This window comes from Podarcis gaigeae (genome assembly GCF_964106915.1).
Source record: "Podarcis gaigeae genome assembly, chromosome: 13".
Lineage (NCBI taxonomy): Eukaryota > Metazoa > Chordata > Lepidosauria > Squamata > Lacertidae > Podarcis > Podarcis gaigeae.
This window is the reverse complement of record NC_139689.1, coordinates 14,385,994-14,402,840: the sequence shown is the minus strand read 5'-3', so window position 1 is coordinate 14,402,840 and position 16,847 is coordinate 14,385,994. Positions and strand designations below refer to the sequence as shown.

The following is a 16,847-nucleotide window of genomic DNA, read 5'->3' as shown; positions in this document are numbered from 1 at the left end:
CCAGAAATAGTACCTCAGGTTAAGAACTTTGCTTCAGGATGAGAACAGAAATTGTGCTTCAGCAGCGGGAGGCCCCATTAGCTAAAGTGGTGCTTCAGGTTAAGAACAGTTTCAGGTTAAGAATGGAGCTCCAGAACGAATTAAGTTCTTAACCTGAGGTACCTCTGTATTCATATACATTATTATGTGGTGAATCCTGTCAGTCAGACATGCCCTTTGCCACCCACCAGGGGTTGCATGCCCTTTCTCATTTATACAAAAGACACACATGCAGATGGGCTCAAAATTGAGGTCATCTCTCATTCCTGTTTGTTAAACATTTGTTCTGTTGACCAGAGAGGGGCATTTTCCCTATTATATTCTTTTTTAAAAAAATAATAATTCCAAATCTGTCAGGGTTAAACTGAATGGAGGGACACACGATGTCCTAAGCAAAGGATTGCCTAACACTGTGTTAGACATTATTTAATGCAACCATATCAGAATCGCAACTTGGGTCAGATTTCTTCTCTGGAGCATCTGTTGTCTTCACAAAGCACATACCCCAACACACAGCAGAACTGCCATTTCTCCCTTTTCTTTTTCAAGACTTCTTAGACTTCATCTATGAACATTTATTTCACTTTGGAACCAGCTGTTCAATACTATTGCTGTTCTCCTGCACAACTGGACAGTATCTGCAATTTGCCATAACTCCAGAGTGTGTTTAATTTGAAAGCCCTTTCCCCCTAAATATTGACATATTCGGTGTGGTGTCGTGAAGGCAAATAATTATTGTACTCGGAAATACTTGTGAATTTTTATCCTATTACCAATTCCCCTGCTTCCCCTCCAACTCAATTCAGATACCCTTCTCGTTAAGCAGGAAATGCTGCAAATCCAAAAATGGCTGGTGAGGGTGGTGTGCATGGTTCTGCCCCTAATTTCATCCTCGCCCTGAACTGGTGATACACTCTGAGCTGGTGCTTTGAATTCAGCCTCATTCTCTATGCAAGCTAAGAGAGGTTTCTTACATGGGTGTCTTACCTGTGGAATCTTATAGATATCCAAAACTGTTGCCACATAAAAGGAGATTACAGAATCCAGTCCCCCAATGACCCCAACCAGATTATTTTCAACATCACATATATAGTTTGGAACAAATTTCTCCACCCTGGATAAAAGCAGCAGTGTCGCAAAATATGTGCTCCTTGCATTGTTATAGCTGTCATACAAGTGAAAACCCAAGGTGATATTGGGTAAGATTTGAGGGTCTTCATTGATCTCCTTGACTGCAAATGCCAAGGCCACGATGTGCTGGTAAAGCTTAGGCACCACCCTAGAATGAGATTTGCAAACAGTATCAGAAGGAACAGATATGAATTACAATAGTTAATCCTATTGAGTTCAGTGGAGTTAACTCCCTGTCCATTCCACTGCTGAACAGGTCTTATAATCAGCAAGTTCTTCCTCATGTTTACACAGAATCTCCTTTCTTGCAACTGGAATCCATTGGTTCTCGTACTACCCTCTGGAGTAAGAGAAAAAAAGCTTGCTCCAAATTCCTGGTGACAGCCCTTGAGATATTTGAAAATGGTTATGCTATATCCCCTCAGTCTCCTATTTCATAGCTAAACATACCAAACCCCCTCAACTTTTCCTCATAATGTTTGGCTTCCATACCCTTGATCATATGATCATCTTCTGCACATGTTGTAGCTTGTCAGTATCCTTCTTAAATTGTGCTGAACACAACAGAACACAATATATCAGGTGTGTTCTGCGCAGTGCAGAAGAGATCTCTTCCATGTTTTTTTTTATTGGGGTACTATGCTTCTGTTGATGTAGACTTTTCACACACAGCACTGGCAAACCAGGTGTTCCCCATCTTATATTTGTACAGCTTGTATTTCCTGCCTAAGTGCAGAACCTGACATTTGTCCCTACTGAAATTCTCTCCTGAATTCTCTCTCCTGCAATGACCCCTTCCTTATTCATGATGCAGAGATGGTGGTTGTAATTCACACAATTCTCTACTTCATATTACAGTGGTACCTCAGGTAACATAAGCTTCAGGAAACATATGCTTCAGGTCACAGACTCCGCTAACCCAGAAATAGTACATCGGGTTAAGAATTTTGCTTCAGGATGAGATCAGTAATCGTGCTCTGGCGGCACGGCGGCAGCAGGAGGCCCCATTACCTAAAGTGCTGCTTCAGGTTAAGAACAGTTTCAGGTTAAGAATGGAACTCCAGAACGAATTAAGTACTTATCCCGAGGTACCACTGTATATGCCGTCATTGTGAAACAAACTTTAGCCTAAGATCAGGAAATGAAACAATAAGAGCATTCAGCTTCTGTAAAAAAAATTTTAACTAACACTCCTGCTCAGATAAAGTCTATCGAAATCGGTTGTTCAAAAGGGCTAATAAATATATATACATTTCAATACAATTATATTCATTTCCCTGTTGAGAAATGGGAACTTAGAGAGTATTCTCTTAATTCAGAAGACATTCCGACATATTTTTACATCAGCATATGTCCCACTGAAATCAAAAGTGGTTATCCCTAGGTCAATGGGTAGAAGTTTGCAGCCTCAGCCATTATGCTGAGGCTGCAACTCTAGGTTTGATCATTCCTCTGCTGTAATGAATGAGTGGCTTAGTTCTTACACAAGCTCTTCAGGCAGCGCTGGTGGGGGTTCCTCAGTCAATGTTGCTGCAGAGGAGAGGAAGCCACCATGGAAAACAATGCCACCAATGAGGAACTCTCCTGGCTGATGATACATTTGAAGTGGACGGTGTGAACTTTGAAGCCTGCATTTTCCTATGCGAGCCTGACATGCATTGTAAGAAATCAGTTTCAGCAGCAAGACCACTAAAACCACCATCCATGCAAGGGCAACTGTTTCTTCTACACAGAAACCATGATTTCTCTGGCAATAGTATAATCAGCTTCTCCAAGATAAAAATTGTCTCATTTGAATGGTAGTTAAGTTTCCTAAGAGGATGCAATCTGGGTGTATCCCAGACACTATTTAAGTAATTCTGGTTAAGTTGCTGTATCCTTTGTGTTATGTTGCTAGTTGCCAGTGAAAATCCAGAGCGATTTTTTTTGAGGAGCAGCAGATTTAATTATAGCTCTGTTAATAACCAAGGAGGAATGTAGGTATTCAGAGCTAGGGTTTCCCTGTGGAACTGCTGAAAGAAATGTGTTTGCCACATATTCAGGACTGTTATTTTTAATTTCCTTTCATTAGATAATAAGGGGCCAGTGGTGTATTGGTAAAATTAGAAGTTAGAAGGTCATCACAGAAGACCTTGGAACCAATGGAGATCCCAAAATGTAGTATGGTGTAGTCAGGATGAGCAGACCTGCAATCACACCAACCATGTGGTGTGACTGCAACCCTACACATAGTAGTTACTTGGGACTAAGCTTCCATGGTTTTTAAATCACTTGTAAAATATGATGAATTTTACAACAATATCTTTAGTAGTCTGAAATGCAACCCTTAGCTTTTAATTCATAATTTAAAATATTTGTACAGATGTGTTCCTTTTTAAACTTTAATATGAGGGGGAAAGAACATCAAATTCAGAGAAGAATGAACTTGGAAGGATGGCTCTGCTATGGTTCATGCCCACAGAGCTTTCTGTGTTCCTTGTTGTACTTTGTCAGGGGAAAGTCCAGGGAGAAGAGCTACATGGGATGCTCTATTGGATTTGGGGAACAGTTATGTCAAATAGACTTGTTCATGCTTTAATTCTTTCTTATGATAAGCTGTCTCCTGCTGATTAAGTCTGGCCTCAGCGAAATGATATAACATTTTTTGGGGGGGGAATGCAGCCCAGTAATCCAAAACTAGAAGTAATCCAAAACTTCCAGCCACAGTGGTAGCTATTTATCTACTTGCACTGGAATGCTTTTGAACTGCTAGGTTGGCAGAAGCTGGGACAGAGCAATGGGAGCTATAACCTGAACTGCAGTGATCATTACATATGGAAATGGGATATATCTGTTAGTAAGTGATAAAGTAATTTTTATACAATCCAAACATAAGTTGTGGAGCTTTAATTTCATAATTATTTCTCTGCAGTGAAGGAATGGGTTGATACTGTCATATGGAAATGTCAGGGAACTGCCATCAGAGAATCAGGTGGTGGAAGGGCTCGCAGAGGCTAAGAGACCCTCGGATGCGGAGGAAGGAACCAGCAGGGGGAGAGGGAGAGTTCCTGCAGAAACTCAGTCGGAGGGATGGCTCCAAGATGCTTCCAGTGAGAACAGCGGGGAGGGCTCAGGACCTCCGCTGGGGATGCCTACTCCGCGCAGGAAACTGTCACGCCAAGAATCCCGAAGGAGAGTTTCCGTCAAAGAACTCTTATGTTGTCGCAAATTCCGGAAGAGCCCACTGACGGATTCTGCCAGCGATTAAGGTAGCCATGCACCCATGGCTCCGTGGACTGGGAGAGTTTAGAAACTGATTACAAGAGTTGAGAGCTTAACCATTTACACACAAGCACCCTTAACCCATAACAAGAAATAATATGAATTATTGAGTGTACATCATATTTATGTGGTGAACTTCCCTATAACTGGAATCCTTCACCCACATTAAGAAAGGAAGGGACAAAATAGACATTATGACAGTGTCCCTTGAATTCTGTACATTTGTCTTCAGCATTCTAACATCCACTTCAAAATCAGGAGGCAATGTGACTTTTTGAACATTGAGGAATTATTCAATATATCCCAAAATGAGGCAGGATGATGGTTCTTCTACTCATAAGTCTCGTAATTTTGTCAGGATTCCCGGGAGCTGACAGCTTCCTGGTTCCCCAACTCAGAAAATTGCTTTTTCAGAGCATCAGGGGTTAATCCGCTGTTCACTCTTTTTTCCATAGTGAATTCAATAGTCAATATCTATGATTGCCTAACATCAATCACCACAAGGAAAATCTAGAAAAAACATCTAGAAAAAATTATGTAAGGCAGCAGCTGAACACATGTTTGCAAATATTCTACTGCACACAAAGAAAAAAGCACAAGATATAGCAAAGGACAGGTTATTATTTATTTACTTTCTCTTCCTTATTAGCTGTTCTCTATTGTTCAGCTCAGGCCTAAGAATGATTATGTAACATTTGGGGGAAAAGATGCAGCCCAGCAACCCAACACCAGAGGCTAAGATGGAGAAGATCTCCACAGCCACCATGTATTTTCCCTTGGTGCTCAGGTAGGAAGGAATAAAGGACAGCCAAACACTGCAGAAGACCAACATGCTAAAAGTGATAAACTTGGCTTCGTTGAAACTGTCTGGTAATTTCCTGGCAAGGAAAGCCACAACAAAACTCACAGTTGCCAGGCAGCTCATATAGATGAGGACACAGTAAAACATTGCCACACTCCCCTCATTACATTCTAGTATAATTTCTTCAGTCATTGAGTGCATGTCCACATCTGGGTATGGGGGAGAGGTTGCCAGCCACACAGTACATATGCCTACTTGGACTATGGAGCAGGAAAGGAGAATGGAGTGGCCTAGTCCTTTCCCCACCCATTTCCTCATCCTGGATTCTGGTTTTGTAGCCATGAAGGCCAAAACCACCGTGAAGGTTTTTGCCAGGACACAAGAAACAGCAGTTGAGAAGATAATGCCAAAAGCTGTTTGTCGGAGGAGGCACGTGACCTTCTCAGGTCGGCCAATGAAGAGCAAGGCACAAAGGAAGCAGAGCAGGAGAGAGATGAGGAGAGCATAGGTGAGGTTTCGGTTGTTTGCAATGACAATGGGTGTGTCGTGGTGTTTTATAAATGTACCTAGTACCAGTGCTGTGATCAAGGAAAGGGAAAGAGAGAAACAGGCTAAACTGATGCCCAAAGGTTCTTCATAAGACAAGAAGCTGATATTCTTGGGTAGACATCCATCACGGTTCTTGCTTGGATATTCTTTGTCTGGGCATTTATTACAGTCATTCATATCTGGAAAAAAAATAAGGAAATGACCTTTAGTTCATATCACGTCAGCTTCCTGAAATGCTAACTTTCTGTCTGAGAAGAAAAGAGCTCTGCTCCAATTAAAACACATTTAATACTGCCTGATGCTCTGTAACATGGTATTGTTGCATTTAATCGGTTCAGAGATATTGGTCTGTAAATTGCAGAGCCAGGGCCATTCCTCCTCATGATTTTAGAATGTATCATTACACTAGCCTGTGTAAGTCAAAAGGAATGAAAAGCCCCTTCTAGATTTGATTTGAACCACGTACCACCTTGCTACTCTCAATGCAGAGTCATTCTCATTTGATTAGCATATTTAGGCTATCTGAAGGGCAATGATCACAAAGATGCAGGATCTCACACACAGTAGATCATCTCCTCTTTTGAAAATTAAGTCATCCATCCTTACAGCACCTTTCAGTGCTTAGTACTGAGTCTGGATCTATTTAACTATTTATTTCTCTTACCATCCTGGTTTGCAATCTTCCCCTCAGCACATGGGATGCAATCATAGCAGCAAGGGGGCTGTCCCTCCTTCACTTTCTTGCTGGATCCTGGAAGACATCTCTCAGTACAGACAGAAAGAGGCTGAATCTAATCCATAAATGAAAGAGCAGAAGGTTCCTCAAGAGACTTATGAGTTTGGAACCTTTTATGTTCTTGGGCCTTTCCCTATGTTACTAAACTGACACAGCCTTTCAGTAATATGTAATGGCTATACAAAGAGCCATTGCTTCTTTTCTTATTATTAGTAGTAATGTTTGAAATTATGTGATGTTCCCTCTATATTGCTCTAGGATGTGCAGTGCCCCATCTGTTCTGCAAAGATTGCTTTGTCCATTAAGGTACACTTTGAAGTTATTCTAGTTTCCCTGTTAATTTTGTTATAATTGTTACTTTTGAGTATCTTGTCCACTTGGTAGACAGCTCTAGAACTGATTTTGGTGCCGGTGAGTACATGTATTCTTGGACCCATCAGATGCTGCCTGGAGAAGAGTTCCGAAAATGCTACCCAGAGTGGCTGGAAAACCCCACTAAGATTGGGGGTGGTATTATAGTTGGTGTTGTTTTTAGTTTTTGAGGAACACAATCTTCGTGAATTCCAATACAAAAATATTCTAGACAAATACATGAATTGGAAGGAAGCTTTCAAAGCCCTAAGGCACTCCTTGGCATGCTGCAACACAATTCTGAGCATGTTAAGAAAAAAAATATGCTTTTGAATACATATTTTGAGATAACTCTTTTTAAAAGACTGATCCCTTTCTAATGCTCTGTCTTCTTGCTCTTCACAACTTTTGCTCTCATGTCGCTCCCTCACTCTCTCATTCTCCACCACTTCTCCTCCTTCCACCTCTTCCACTGGCACCCTGAGAAGATGTGTGTTCTCCTGCATCTGCTGCCGTCTGTTCTCAGTTTCTTCCTCTGGTATTATTATGCATACTTTCTCCAACTTTCTAGCGGAAAGACAATGTCCTGGGGCTTATAAATTCATACATCATTTTTCACTCAGTCAGAAATCAGTATTTAATAAGTGTAAAGCAATCCCAAATTCTTTGGTTTATTTTACAGTAGTTTTATTTTATACTTGGGATTCTGGTTGAAGTCCTGCAGTGGGGGGGGGGGATAATCCATTTAATGAGTCCAACTTACCACTTGTGTACACTTTTTGATGTAAGGTTGCTTGAAGGTGAAAATGATCGTGAAGATAATAGCTTCATGTTCTCTGATCATGTATACCCTCTTGTGATGAGGAAATGAACACAGAGGCTCTATTTGACTGATAGAAAACCTTCCCTTCTGTCTCCAGGCCTTTTCATTGAAAAATTTGACCTGGACCTAATGACCCACATTCAGATGATAAATTGTGTGATGCAAAAACCACATTTGCTTGGATGTAGCTTGTAGTGGGGTCTGTGAATGGTTGGGATTAGGGTGAGAAAACCTAGCTTTTCTTATTTTCATCTGAACTAGGATCCTCCTAAAGTCTGTTCACACTGTTAGCCTTGCTTAACTGTATTTTGTAGTAAAATGGTTCTTCTGTTTTGTAACGCCCTTAATAAAATATTTGCCTTTATTCCTTGTGTTGCTTCTTGCAGTAAGCTTTCGGCTCTTAATCTGGTACCTGGATGCTTTGGTCATACACCACTCCTCAACAGCAGCTCAGAAAAGAGTGAGAAAACATGCTGGTGGATAATGATTGCTTATTCAAAACTGACTCTCTTTTGAATTAGCAAACAATGCAACTCTACCTGGTTAAACCAGCTGTGCCATGTGATGGCATCTTCATCAAGGAGGAATGATTGGTCTGGAGGAGCCTGCGGATCTATCCTCCCAACTCTCATTCTGTGCAAACTTTGGTTGGTGAATATAATCCAATTCACAATATCCAAGCTAGATGCTGCCTCTCCATTCTGGTTGATGAAGACAACATCTCCTGCTGTATTGTTAAATGAGATGCTTCTCAGAAAGTCATGGAGCTAGATTGAAAGCAGAAAAGAAAGGGGTTTGGAAAAGACTGCAGTCTAATGCAGGGCGGAGAATTTTTTTTTCCTGTTGGAAGAACCTACAGGAAATGGTGGGGGTGATTCAGTCAACTGTCAGTGGATTCAGGTCCAAGCATGGAGAGAGTCAACCAATTTTCTTTCACACACAGGCATCTCTCTCAGTCTTCCTTACAATCCTTCTCAGAGTGTCCACGAGTTAAATAGGTGCAGGTAGTGAGGTTCCCCCCTCTCCCTCCATCCCTCTCCCTGAACATCACATAAGACACTGCAGTGGTGTGCTACCACCAGCTCTAATGAAGGATTTGTTTGATATGGGATAGAGGGGATGCTGAAAATCTCTCTCAACCTTTACCACAGCTTCCTATCTATGAATGGCATGGGATCTCATTAAGCTGCAAAGCTTCTCTCATACAAATGCTTTATGCTCAAACACAGGGCAGTACCTGCTCAAAGAAGGACACAACAATCGTTTCACTTCCCTATACGGCCTACTGCCAATTGCAAGCAGCAACTCTGTCTGCAGAATTATAAATTTGGGATTTTGCCAGTTGAGGATGTTCAGCCTTTACCTGCCAAAACTGTGGATTTGGATTCTTCCCTCTCCCTCTGTACGCCATTCCTCTGTGTCTGAGTCTGGAAGTGGACATGGCATGTAAGGCATGGGCCATGGTGTAGACAGCACTATGGATGCTATAACTGTGGCCTGTCATGCTCATTTCAAAAAGTGATCCGGGAAGGCTCTCCAGCTTCTCTTCTCCGGTGCAAATATTCCCTTCCACCTTGTCTACAGTCATATCTGGGAATACACATTCAAAGGTCTGTTGCCAGAAGTCCCTGATAAAACCGTCCCCATCTGTGCTGGAAGGGTTTCTGTGCAGAACATACTGATAAAATCCTGGTGGGTTTCTAAAGTGAATTTCAAAGGCTATAGCGCCACTGAATATTCCCGAATCCCAGTACCTTTGAAAGACAAATGAAGCGAACTCAACCTGGGCTGTTATTATCCATACTTTACTTTTTACATTATTTTTTATGTCATCATGTTCTGAAATGTATGGAAGCCATCTAAAAGTTGCCATGGAATAAGATTCTCCAGAGGCAACCACTACGTTAGCTTTGCTACTAAAAATTTTCTGGCTTATTATTGCCCCCTGACGTAGCATGTCATCAACTTCAGAAATAAAACTAAAATTGGGGATCCTTCCTAGGAATGCAAAGCAGACACCACTCTTGGTAAACATTTGGGAAATGGTTTGCACAAATCTTTCTCCATTGTCATTGTCTGTTGCAATGACTCCAATCCACGTCCACCTGAAATGCAGAAGCAAAGAGAGAATTCCCTCATACTGAAGGGCTTCCGGGACTGCCATCTGGTAAAAGGGAAGACCTGGGCTTTTATCATTCATCACTGGAGCAGATCCATAAATGAGCTAAAGAGGGAATGGAGGAAGAGATGAGACACTGTAATCTTTGCATTGTTCTTTCAAACTATTAATATACATTTTGTGGTGAATCCTGTTAGTCAGACATGCCCTTTGTCACTCACGAGGGGTTGCATGCCCTCTCACATTTATACAAATGACACAGGTGCAGATTGGGTGAAAATTGGAATCTTCTCCAATTCCTGCTTGTTAAGCATCTGTTCTGTTGAGCAGAGAGGAACAATGTTCCTATTTTAACTTTATTTTTTAAAAGCTTATTCATGCTTTACGAAAGGTAAAACTGATTGAAGGGACACACCATGCCCTAAAGAGAGGAATGCTTGGCACTGCTTTAGATATTATTTACTGCAGCCACGTCAGAATTGCAACATTTCTTTTGTGTCGCTTCTGTCATCTTCACAATGCACATATCCCAGCAGAAAGCAGAACTGCCATTTCTGCCTCCTCTTTTTAAACTTCTTAGACATCATATGAACATTTATTTCACATTGGAACCAGCTGCTCAGTATTATTACTGTTCTTCTGCACAATTGGATTGTATCTGCAATTTGCCATACCTCCAGAGTATGTTTAATTTGAAAGCCTTCCCCCCCTAAACATTCAGTGGCCTTTGGGATATCAGTGTCTTGAGGTGTGTGTTAGAGATTGAAGGTGTGGCATATTTTTTTCTGGTATTGCAGCCATTCTTATTTAGGTTACTTTATTTTATTTTAACTCTGTATCTCCTTTATTTTTCAATGATCTGAAGGTGGTGTACATGGTTCTGCTCCCCATTTTCTCCTCACCCTGAAATGTTGTTGTGAATTCAACCTCTTTCTTTATGTAAGCTGATAGAGGTATTGTACATAGGTGTCCTACCTGCGGAATCTTATAGATATCCAAAACTGTTGCCACATAAAAGGAGATTTCAGAATCAAGTCCCCCAATGACCCCTGCCAGATTATTTTCAACACCACATATATAATTAGGAACAAATTTCTCTTCCATGGATAAAAGTACCAGTGTGGCAAGATATGTGCTCCTTGCATTGGAATAGCTGTCATATAAGCGAAAGCCCAAGGTGATATTGGGTAGGATGTGAGGGTCTTTGTTGATCTCCTTGACTGCAAATGCCAAGGACACGATGTGCTGGTAAACCTTAGGCACCACCCTAGAATGAGAGTTGCAAACAGTATCATAAGGAACTGATATATCCTTTTACATATCAACACAGTAGTTAATCATATCGAGTTCAGTGGAGTTAACTCCCAGTCCAGAGTATTGCTGAACAGTTCTTATAACAAGCTAGTTTTTCTTGAAGTTTGCACAGAATCTCTTTTCTTGCAACTTGAATACATTGGGTTGGGTTCTACCCTCTGGAGCAAGAGAAAACAAGCTTGCTCTATCTTCTTGGTGACAGCCCTTGAGATACTTGAAAATGGCTATCACAACTGAACAAAATCCGCCAGGTGAGGTCTGAGCAAGGCAAAAGAGAGCTGCTCTATGATTTCTTTTGATTGGGGCACTATACTTCTGTTGATGCATACTCCTTGATCCTTTTCACATGTTATCTTTGATCCTTTTCACATGTTATACCGGCATGCCAGGTGTTCCCCATTTTAGATTTGTGCAGCTGGTATTTCCTGCCTAAGTGCAGAAACTGACATTTGTCCCTATTGAAATTCATTTTGCTCATTTTGTCCCAGTTCTCCAATCTTAAGGCCAATGATATCTAGACCAGGGGTTGCTAATGTGGTGCCCATAGGAAACGTGGAACCCCTGAGCTCTTTCTCTGACACATCTAGGACTTTTTACAAAGTTTCTGAGCTCTCTCCTGTTAGACCCCTTTCTTATTCATGAGGAAGTGACGGTGGTTGTAATTCACAGAATTCTATTCTTCATCATATATACCTTCAATGTGAAACAAACTTTAGCCTGAGTCAGAAAATGAAACGATATGAGCATTCAGGTTCAGTACAGGTGTTGCTGCTTTTTAAAAATTCATTCTTACTAACACGTGTGTTCAAACCAAGGCTGTTCAAAAGGGATATCCCAGACATACAAATATATATACATTTCAATACAGTTGTATCCATTTCCCTAGCGAGAAATGGGAGCTTCTAGACTATTCTCTTAATTCAGAAGACATTCCTATGTATTTTTACATCAGCATATGTCCTACTGAAATCAAAAGTGGTTATCCCTAGGTCAATGGGTAGAGGTTTGCAGCCTCAGTCATTATTCTGAGACTGCAACTCTAGGTTTGATCATTCCTGTGCTGTAATAAATGAGTGGCTTAGTTCTTACACAAGCTTTTCAGGCAGCGCTGGTGGGGGTTCCTCAGTGAATGTTGCTGGAGAAGACATGATGCCACCATGGTAAACAATGCCACCAATGAGTAACTCTCCTGGCTGATGATACGTGTGAAGTGGACGGTGTGGACCTTGGAGCTTGCATTTTGCTAGGTGAGCCTGACATACTTTGTAAGAAAACAGTTCCAGCAGCAAGACCACTAAAACCGCCATTCTCAATACAAAGGCAACTGTTTGTTCTACGCAGAAAAAAACGTTTTATCTTCTCCAAGATAAATATGGTCTCATTTAAATGGTAGTTTATTTTCTTGAGAAGACACAATCTGGGAGTATCTAAAATGTGACTTGTGGATCACAAGTCTGTTTAATTCTAATAAATTTTAGTATACATTGCATTAGGTTTGCCAGTGGCCACTGTACCTGTAAGTCCACAGGGGTTTTTGAGAAACAGAAGCTCAAATTATAGCCCTGTTAATCATCATATGTAGTTAATCATTCAATGCTAAGGAATCCCGCTGGAATTGCTGAAAAAAAATGTTTTTGTCACATATTCAGAAATGTAATTTTAATTTCCCTTTTATCAGTTAATAAGGGATCAGTGGTGTATTGATGAAGTTAAAAGTTAGAAGCTCATTAAAGAAGACCTTGTAACCCATGGAGTTTCTAAAATGTGTAGTCAGCATCCTGGAATTAGGGTCCCTCCCTGGTCTATGAGTCTAGGATACATGGTCCACTGCTTCCCTTAATCAGAGTACTTTGTCAGGGGAAAGTCCAGGGAGAAGAGCTACATAGGCTCCTCTGTTGGCTTTGGGGAACAGTTTTGTGAAATAGACTTGTTCATGCTTTAATTCTTTCTTATAATAAGCTTTCCCCTGCTGTTTAACTCGGGCCTCACCAAAACAATATAATGTTTGGGGAAGAAGATGCAGCCCAGTAATCCAAAACTAGAGGCCAAAATAGAAAAGATCTCCACAGCCACCATGTACTTTCCCTTGGTACTCAGGTAGGTAGGAACAAAGGACAGCCACACACTGCAAAAGACCAACATGCTGAAGGTGATAAACTTGGCTTCATTAAAACTGTCTGGTAACTTCCTAGCTAGGAAAGCCACAGTGAAACTGACAAGGGCCAGCATTCCCATGAAGCCTAGGACACAGTAGAACATGGTGACTGATCCTTCGTTACATTCCAGTATAATTTCTTTAGTCCCTGAGTGCTTGTCTAAATCAGGGAGTGGGGGAGCCACTATCAGTCAGGCACTACACATCATCATTTGAATGAGGAAACTGAAAAGAACAATGGAGATGGCCAGATGTTTCCCCACCCATCTCCTCATTCTGGAGCCTGGCTTGGTAGCCATGAAAGCTAGAACCACTATAGTTGTTTTTGCTAAGCTGCAAGACACTGCTACTGAGAAGATCACTGCAAAAGCAGTTTGTCGAAGGAGGCAGGTTATTTTTGTGGGCTGGCCAATGAATAGCAAAGGACAAAGGAAGGAGAGAATGAGGGCTAGGAGGAGAACATAGGTGAGGCTCCGATTGTTGTCTTTGACTATGGGAGTTTCTTTGTGCTTGATGAAGATCCTAAGCACAAAACCTGTAATGAAATTCAATAAAAGAGCAAAAGTGACCAAACTGATTCCCAGAGGTTCATCATCTGACAGGAAGCTAATATCTTTTGGAAGACATATATCCTGGCCAATGTTTGGGTACTGACATTGAAAACAGTCATCCATGTCTGAAAATAAAACAAAAACATGTTTACTGAATATGTTTAGAGTCTAGTGGTGGTAAGGGGAAAGGCTTTTTTGTTTTATATCCCACTTCTTTACAAGACTCATCAAAGCAGTCAACAACATTTAGAAAACATAGCAGATCACAAAGCAAAACTACCAGCTCCTTGAAACAGCAGCAGGCATCAGATGTTTCTTTCTTCAGTTAGCCCTGTCTTTAGCCAACTGAACCAGGCCCTGATGTGGTCTTTGCTTGTCTCTTTTGCTCTGTTATTTCTTCGCACAAGGCAGGTATCTGTTGGCCCATGTAGACTAGTCTACATTTCCCCCTCACATCTCTCATTCAGTGTCATATTTGTGGAAATAATGCAGATAGCTGCACACTTCATAAACTACTTCAATATTTTGGTGGAATGCAATTAAATCTCAGCAGACTACCGACCCTCCAAGTCTATGCATTTTCCAGGGATTTCCCTGCTTTACAGAAGCTGTACAGCGGTGCCTCGCAAGACGAAATTAATTCGTTCCGCGAGTTTTTTCGTTTAGTGAATTTTTCATCTTGTGAAGCACGAAATCCCATAGGAATGCATTGAAAATCAATTAATGCGTTCCTATGGTCAAAAAGGGATGCGGGTGGCGCTGTGGGTAAAAGCCTCAGCGCCTAGGGCTTGCCGATCGAAAGGTCGGCAGTTCGAATCCCTGCGGCGGGGTGCGCTCCCGTTGCTCGGTCCCAGCGCCTGCCAACCTAGCAGTTCGAAAGCACCCTCGGGTGCAAGTAGATAAATAGGGACCGCTTTCTAGCGGGAAGGTAAACGGCGTTTCCGTGTGCAGCTCTGGCTCGCCAGAGCAGCGATGTCACACTGGCCATGTGACCCGGAAGTGTCTTCGGACAGCGCTGGGCCCTGGCCTCTTGAGTGAGATGGGCGCACAACCCCAGAGTCTGGCAAGACTGGCCCGTACGGGCAGGGGTACCTTTACCTTTTATGGTCAAAAAAAGTCCAAACAAAGCCAAATTTTGTACAAAAAGAGTTTATTAACTGTTCTTTAAAGTCACACATACTGTAAAGAGCATTTCAAAAATTGAAGGAACAATAAATTAAGTTTCAAAACATAACAGAAAAACATTTAAAAATCAACAAAGTGTACAGTATATTTTCTAAGACTCTGGGACAACTCGAAGAAGGTTCCTCTTCCACTCTTTGCTTCTTGCTGAAGAACCTGTCCATGGTCTGCTGCTTCATCCGCCTTTTCAGCATCTCCCTGAAAGACGACATGACCCTCGTATCAAAAGTGTTTGCAAGGTCATGTGTCAGGTCCTTGTCAGGGTGGTGCTGCTGTGCAAAAGCCTGCACATCTTTCCACTTCAGGCAAATGTCCCTCAGTTCTTTGGAGGACAGCTGTTCTTCAATTGCTTCCTCCTCTTCCAGCGAGGCCTGCTCCTGCGCAGCCTCTGCCTGCAGTTCGACCAGCTCCTGGGTGGTCAGCTCGTGGTCGTGCTCCTCCACCAGCTCGCTGATGTCCTCCTCTGTGACCTCCAGGCCCATGGTCCTCCCCAAGGAAACAATGTCCTGCACCAAATTTCTCTGGCTGATCCCGTTCCAGGCCGTGGTGATCATCTTCAAGCAGGTGACGATGTCGAAGTGGTCCTTCCAGAATTCCCACAGGGTGATGTTGGTGCAATCAGTCACCTCGAAGCATTGCCTGAAAAGCTCCTTGGTGTAGAGTTTTTTGAAATTGGCGATGAGCTGCTGATCCATCGGCTGGAGCAGTGGCATGGTGTTAGGCAGCAGGAACATGATGCTGATGAATCTGAACTCCTCCAAGAAGTCCACCTCAAGGCCTTTAGGATGAGCAGGGGCATTGTCCATCAGAAGCAAAGCCTTCAGCGGCAGGTCGTTGTCCAGCAGGTACTGTTTGACAGCAGGGCCAAAAGCAAGATTGACCCAGTCCACAAACAGCACACGTGTGACCCAAGCCTTACTGTTGGATCGCCACATGACACTCAGCTGCTCCTTGTCAACCTTGTGTTTCTTGAAGGCTCGTGGGTTCTCCGAGTGGTACACCAGCAGGGGCTTGATCTTCAGGTCGCCGCTTGTGTTGGCACAGAAGAGCAGGGACAGACGGTCCTTCATGGGCTTGTGGCCAGGCAACTTGGCCTCCTCCTGAGTGATGAAAGTCCTTTTGGGCATCCTCTTCCAAAACAGCCCGGTCTCATCGCAGTTGAAGACCTGCTGTGGAACATAGCCCTCCGTCTTCACAACCTCCAGGAACTCCGCTGCAAAGTCTTCAGCCGCAGGAACATCAGAACTGGCAGCCTCTCCATGCCTGACCACTCTGTGGATTCCAGATCTTGTCTTGAACCGGTCAAACCAACCTCTGCTTGCCTTGAAGACGTCTGGCTCGCCTGAGGTTCCTGGCTGTTCCCGGACGAGGTCTGCGTGCAAGGCCTTGGCCTTCTCACAAATGATGGCCTCAGTCACTGTGTCCCCTGCACGCTGCTTCTCTTCTAACCAGATGAGCAGCAACTTCTCCACCTCCTCCAGAACAGCTGGGTGGTTCTTCACAATCCTGGTGACTCCCTTGGCTGCATCAGTCGCAAGAATCTTCTCCCTCATCTTCAGGATGGTCCCGATGGTCGATGGATTCCTCTTGTACTCCCTGGCAAGGTCTGTCACACGCATTCCACCGTCGTGCTTCAGGGTGATCTTCTTCATTTCCAGCGTAAGCTTCTCCTTCTTCCTCTCGCCGGCCTCTGCAGCAGCAGTCTTCTTGGGTCCCATGGCAGCACAGCTCCTACCTTCGCACCCCCCCCCCCAAATCAGTGCTTCACATCCCAAAAAATCAAAAGCACCAAACCTCCTAGAAAACACACAAGCTTCCAGATTCTTGCAAACCC

At 42.7% G+C, this 16,847-nt stretch overlaps 1 protein-coding gene across 1 annotated transcript in view; it reads right to left on the bottom strand.

The window, feature by feature from the left end:
* LOC310829174 (vomeronasal type-2 receptor 26-like) overlaps positions 1–9,252 on the bottom strand; it is a gene marked incomplete at its 3' end in the record, with an annotated part of 124,085 nt that extends 114,833 nt beyond the window's left edge. The window contains exon 1 of the mRNA XM_083707350.1: positions 9,056–9,252. Within this exon, the coding sequence (XP_083563476.1) occupies positions 9,056–9,202 (147 nt within the window). The 5' untranslated portion in view covers positions 9,203–9,252. The remainder of the gene's footprint in view (positions 1–9,055) is intronic.
* Positions 9,253–16,847: the final 7,595 nt, after the last annotated feature.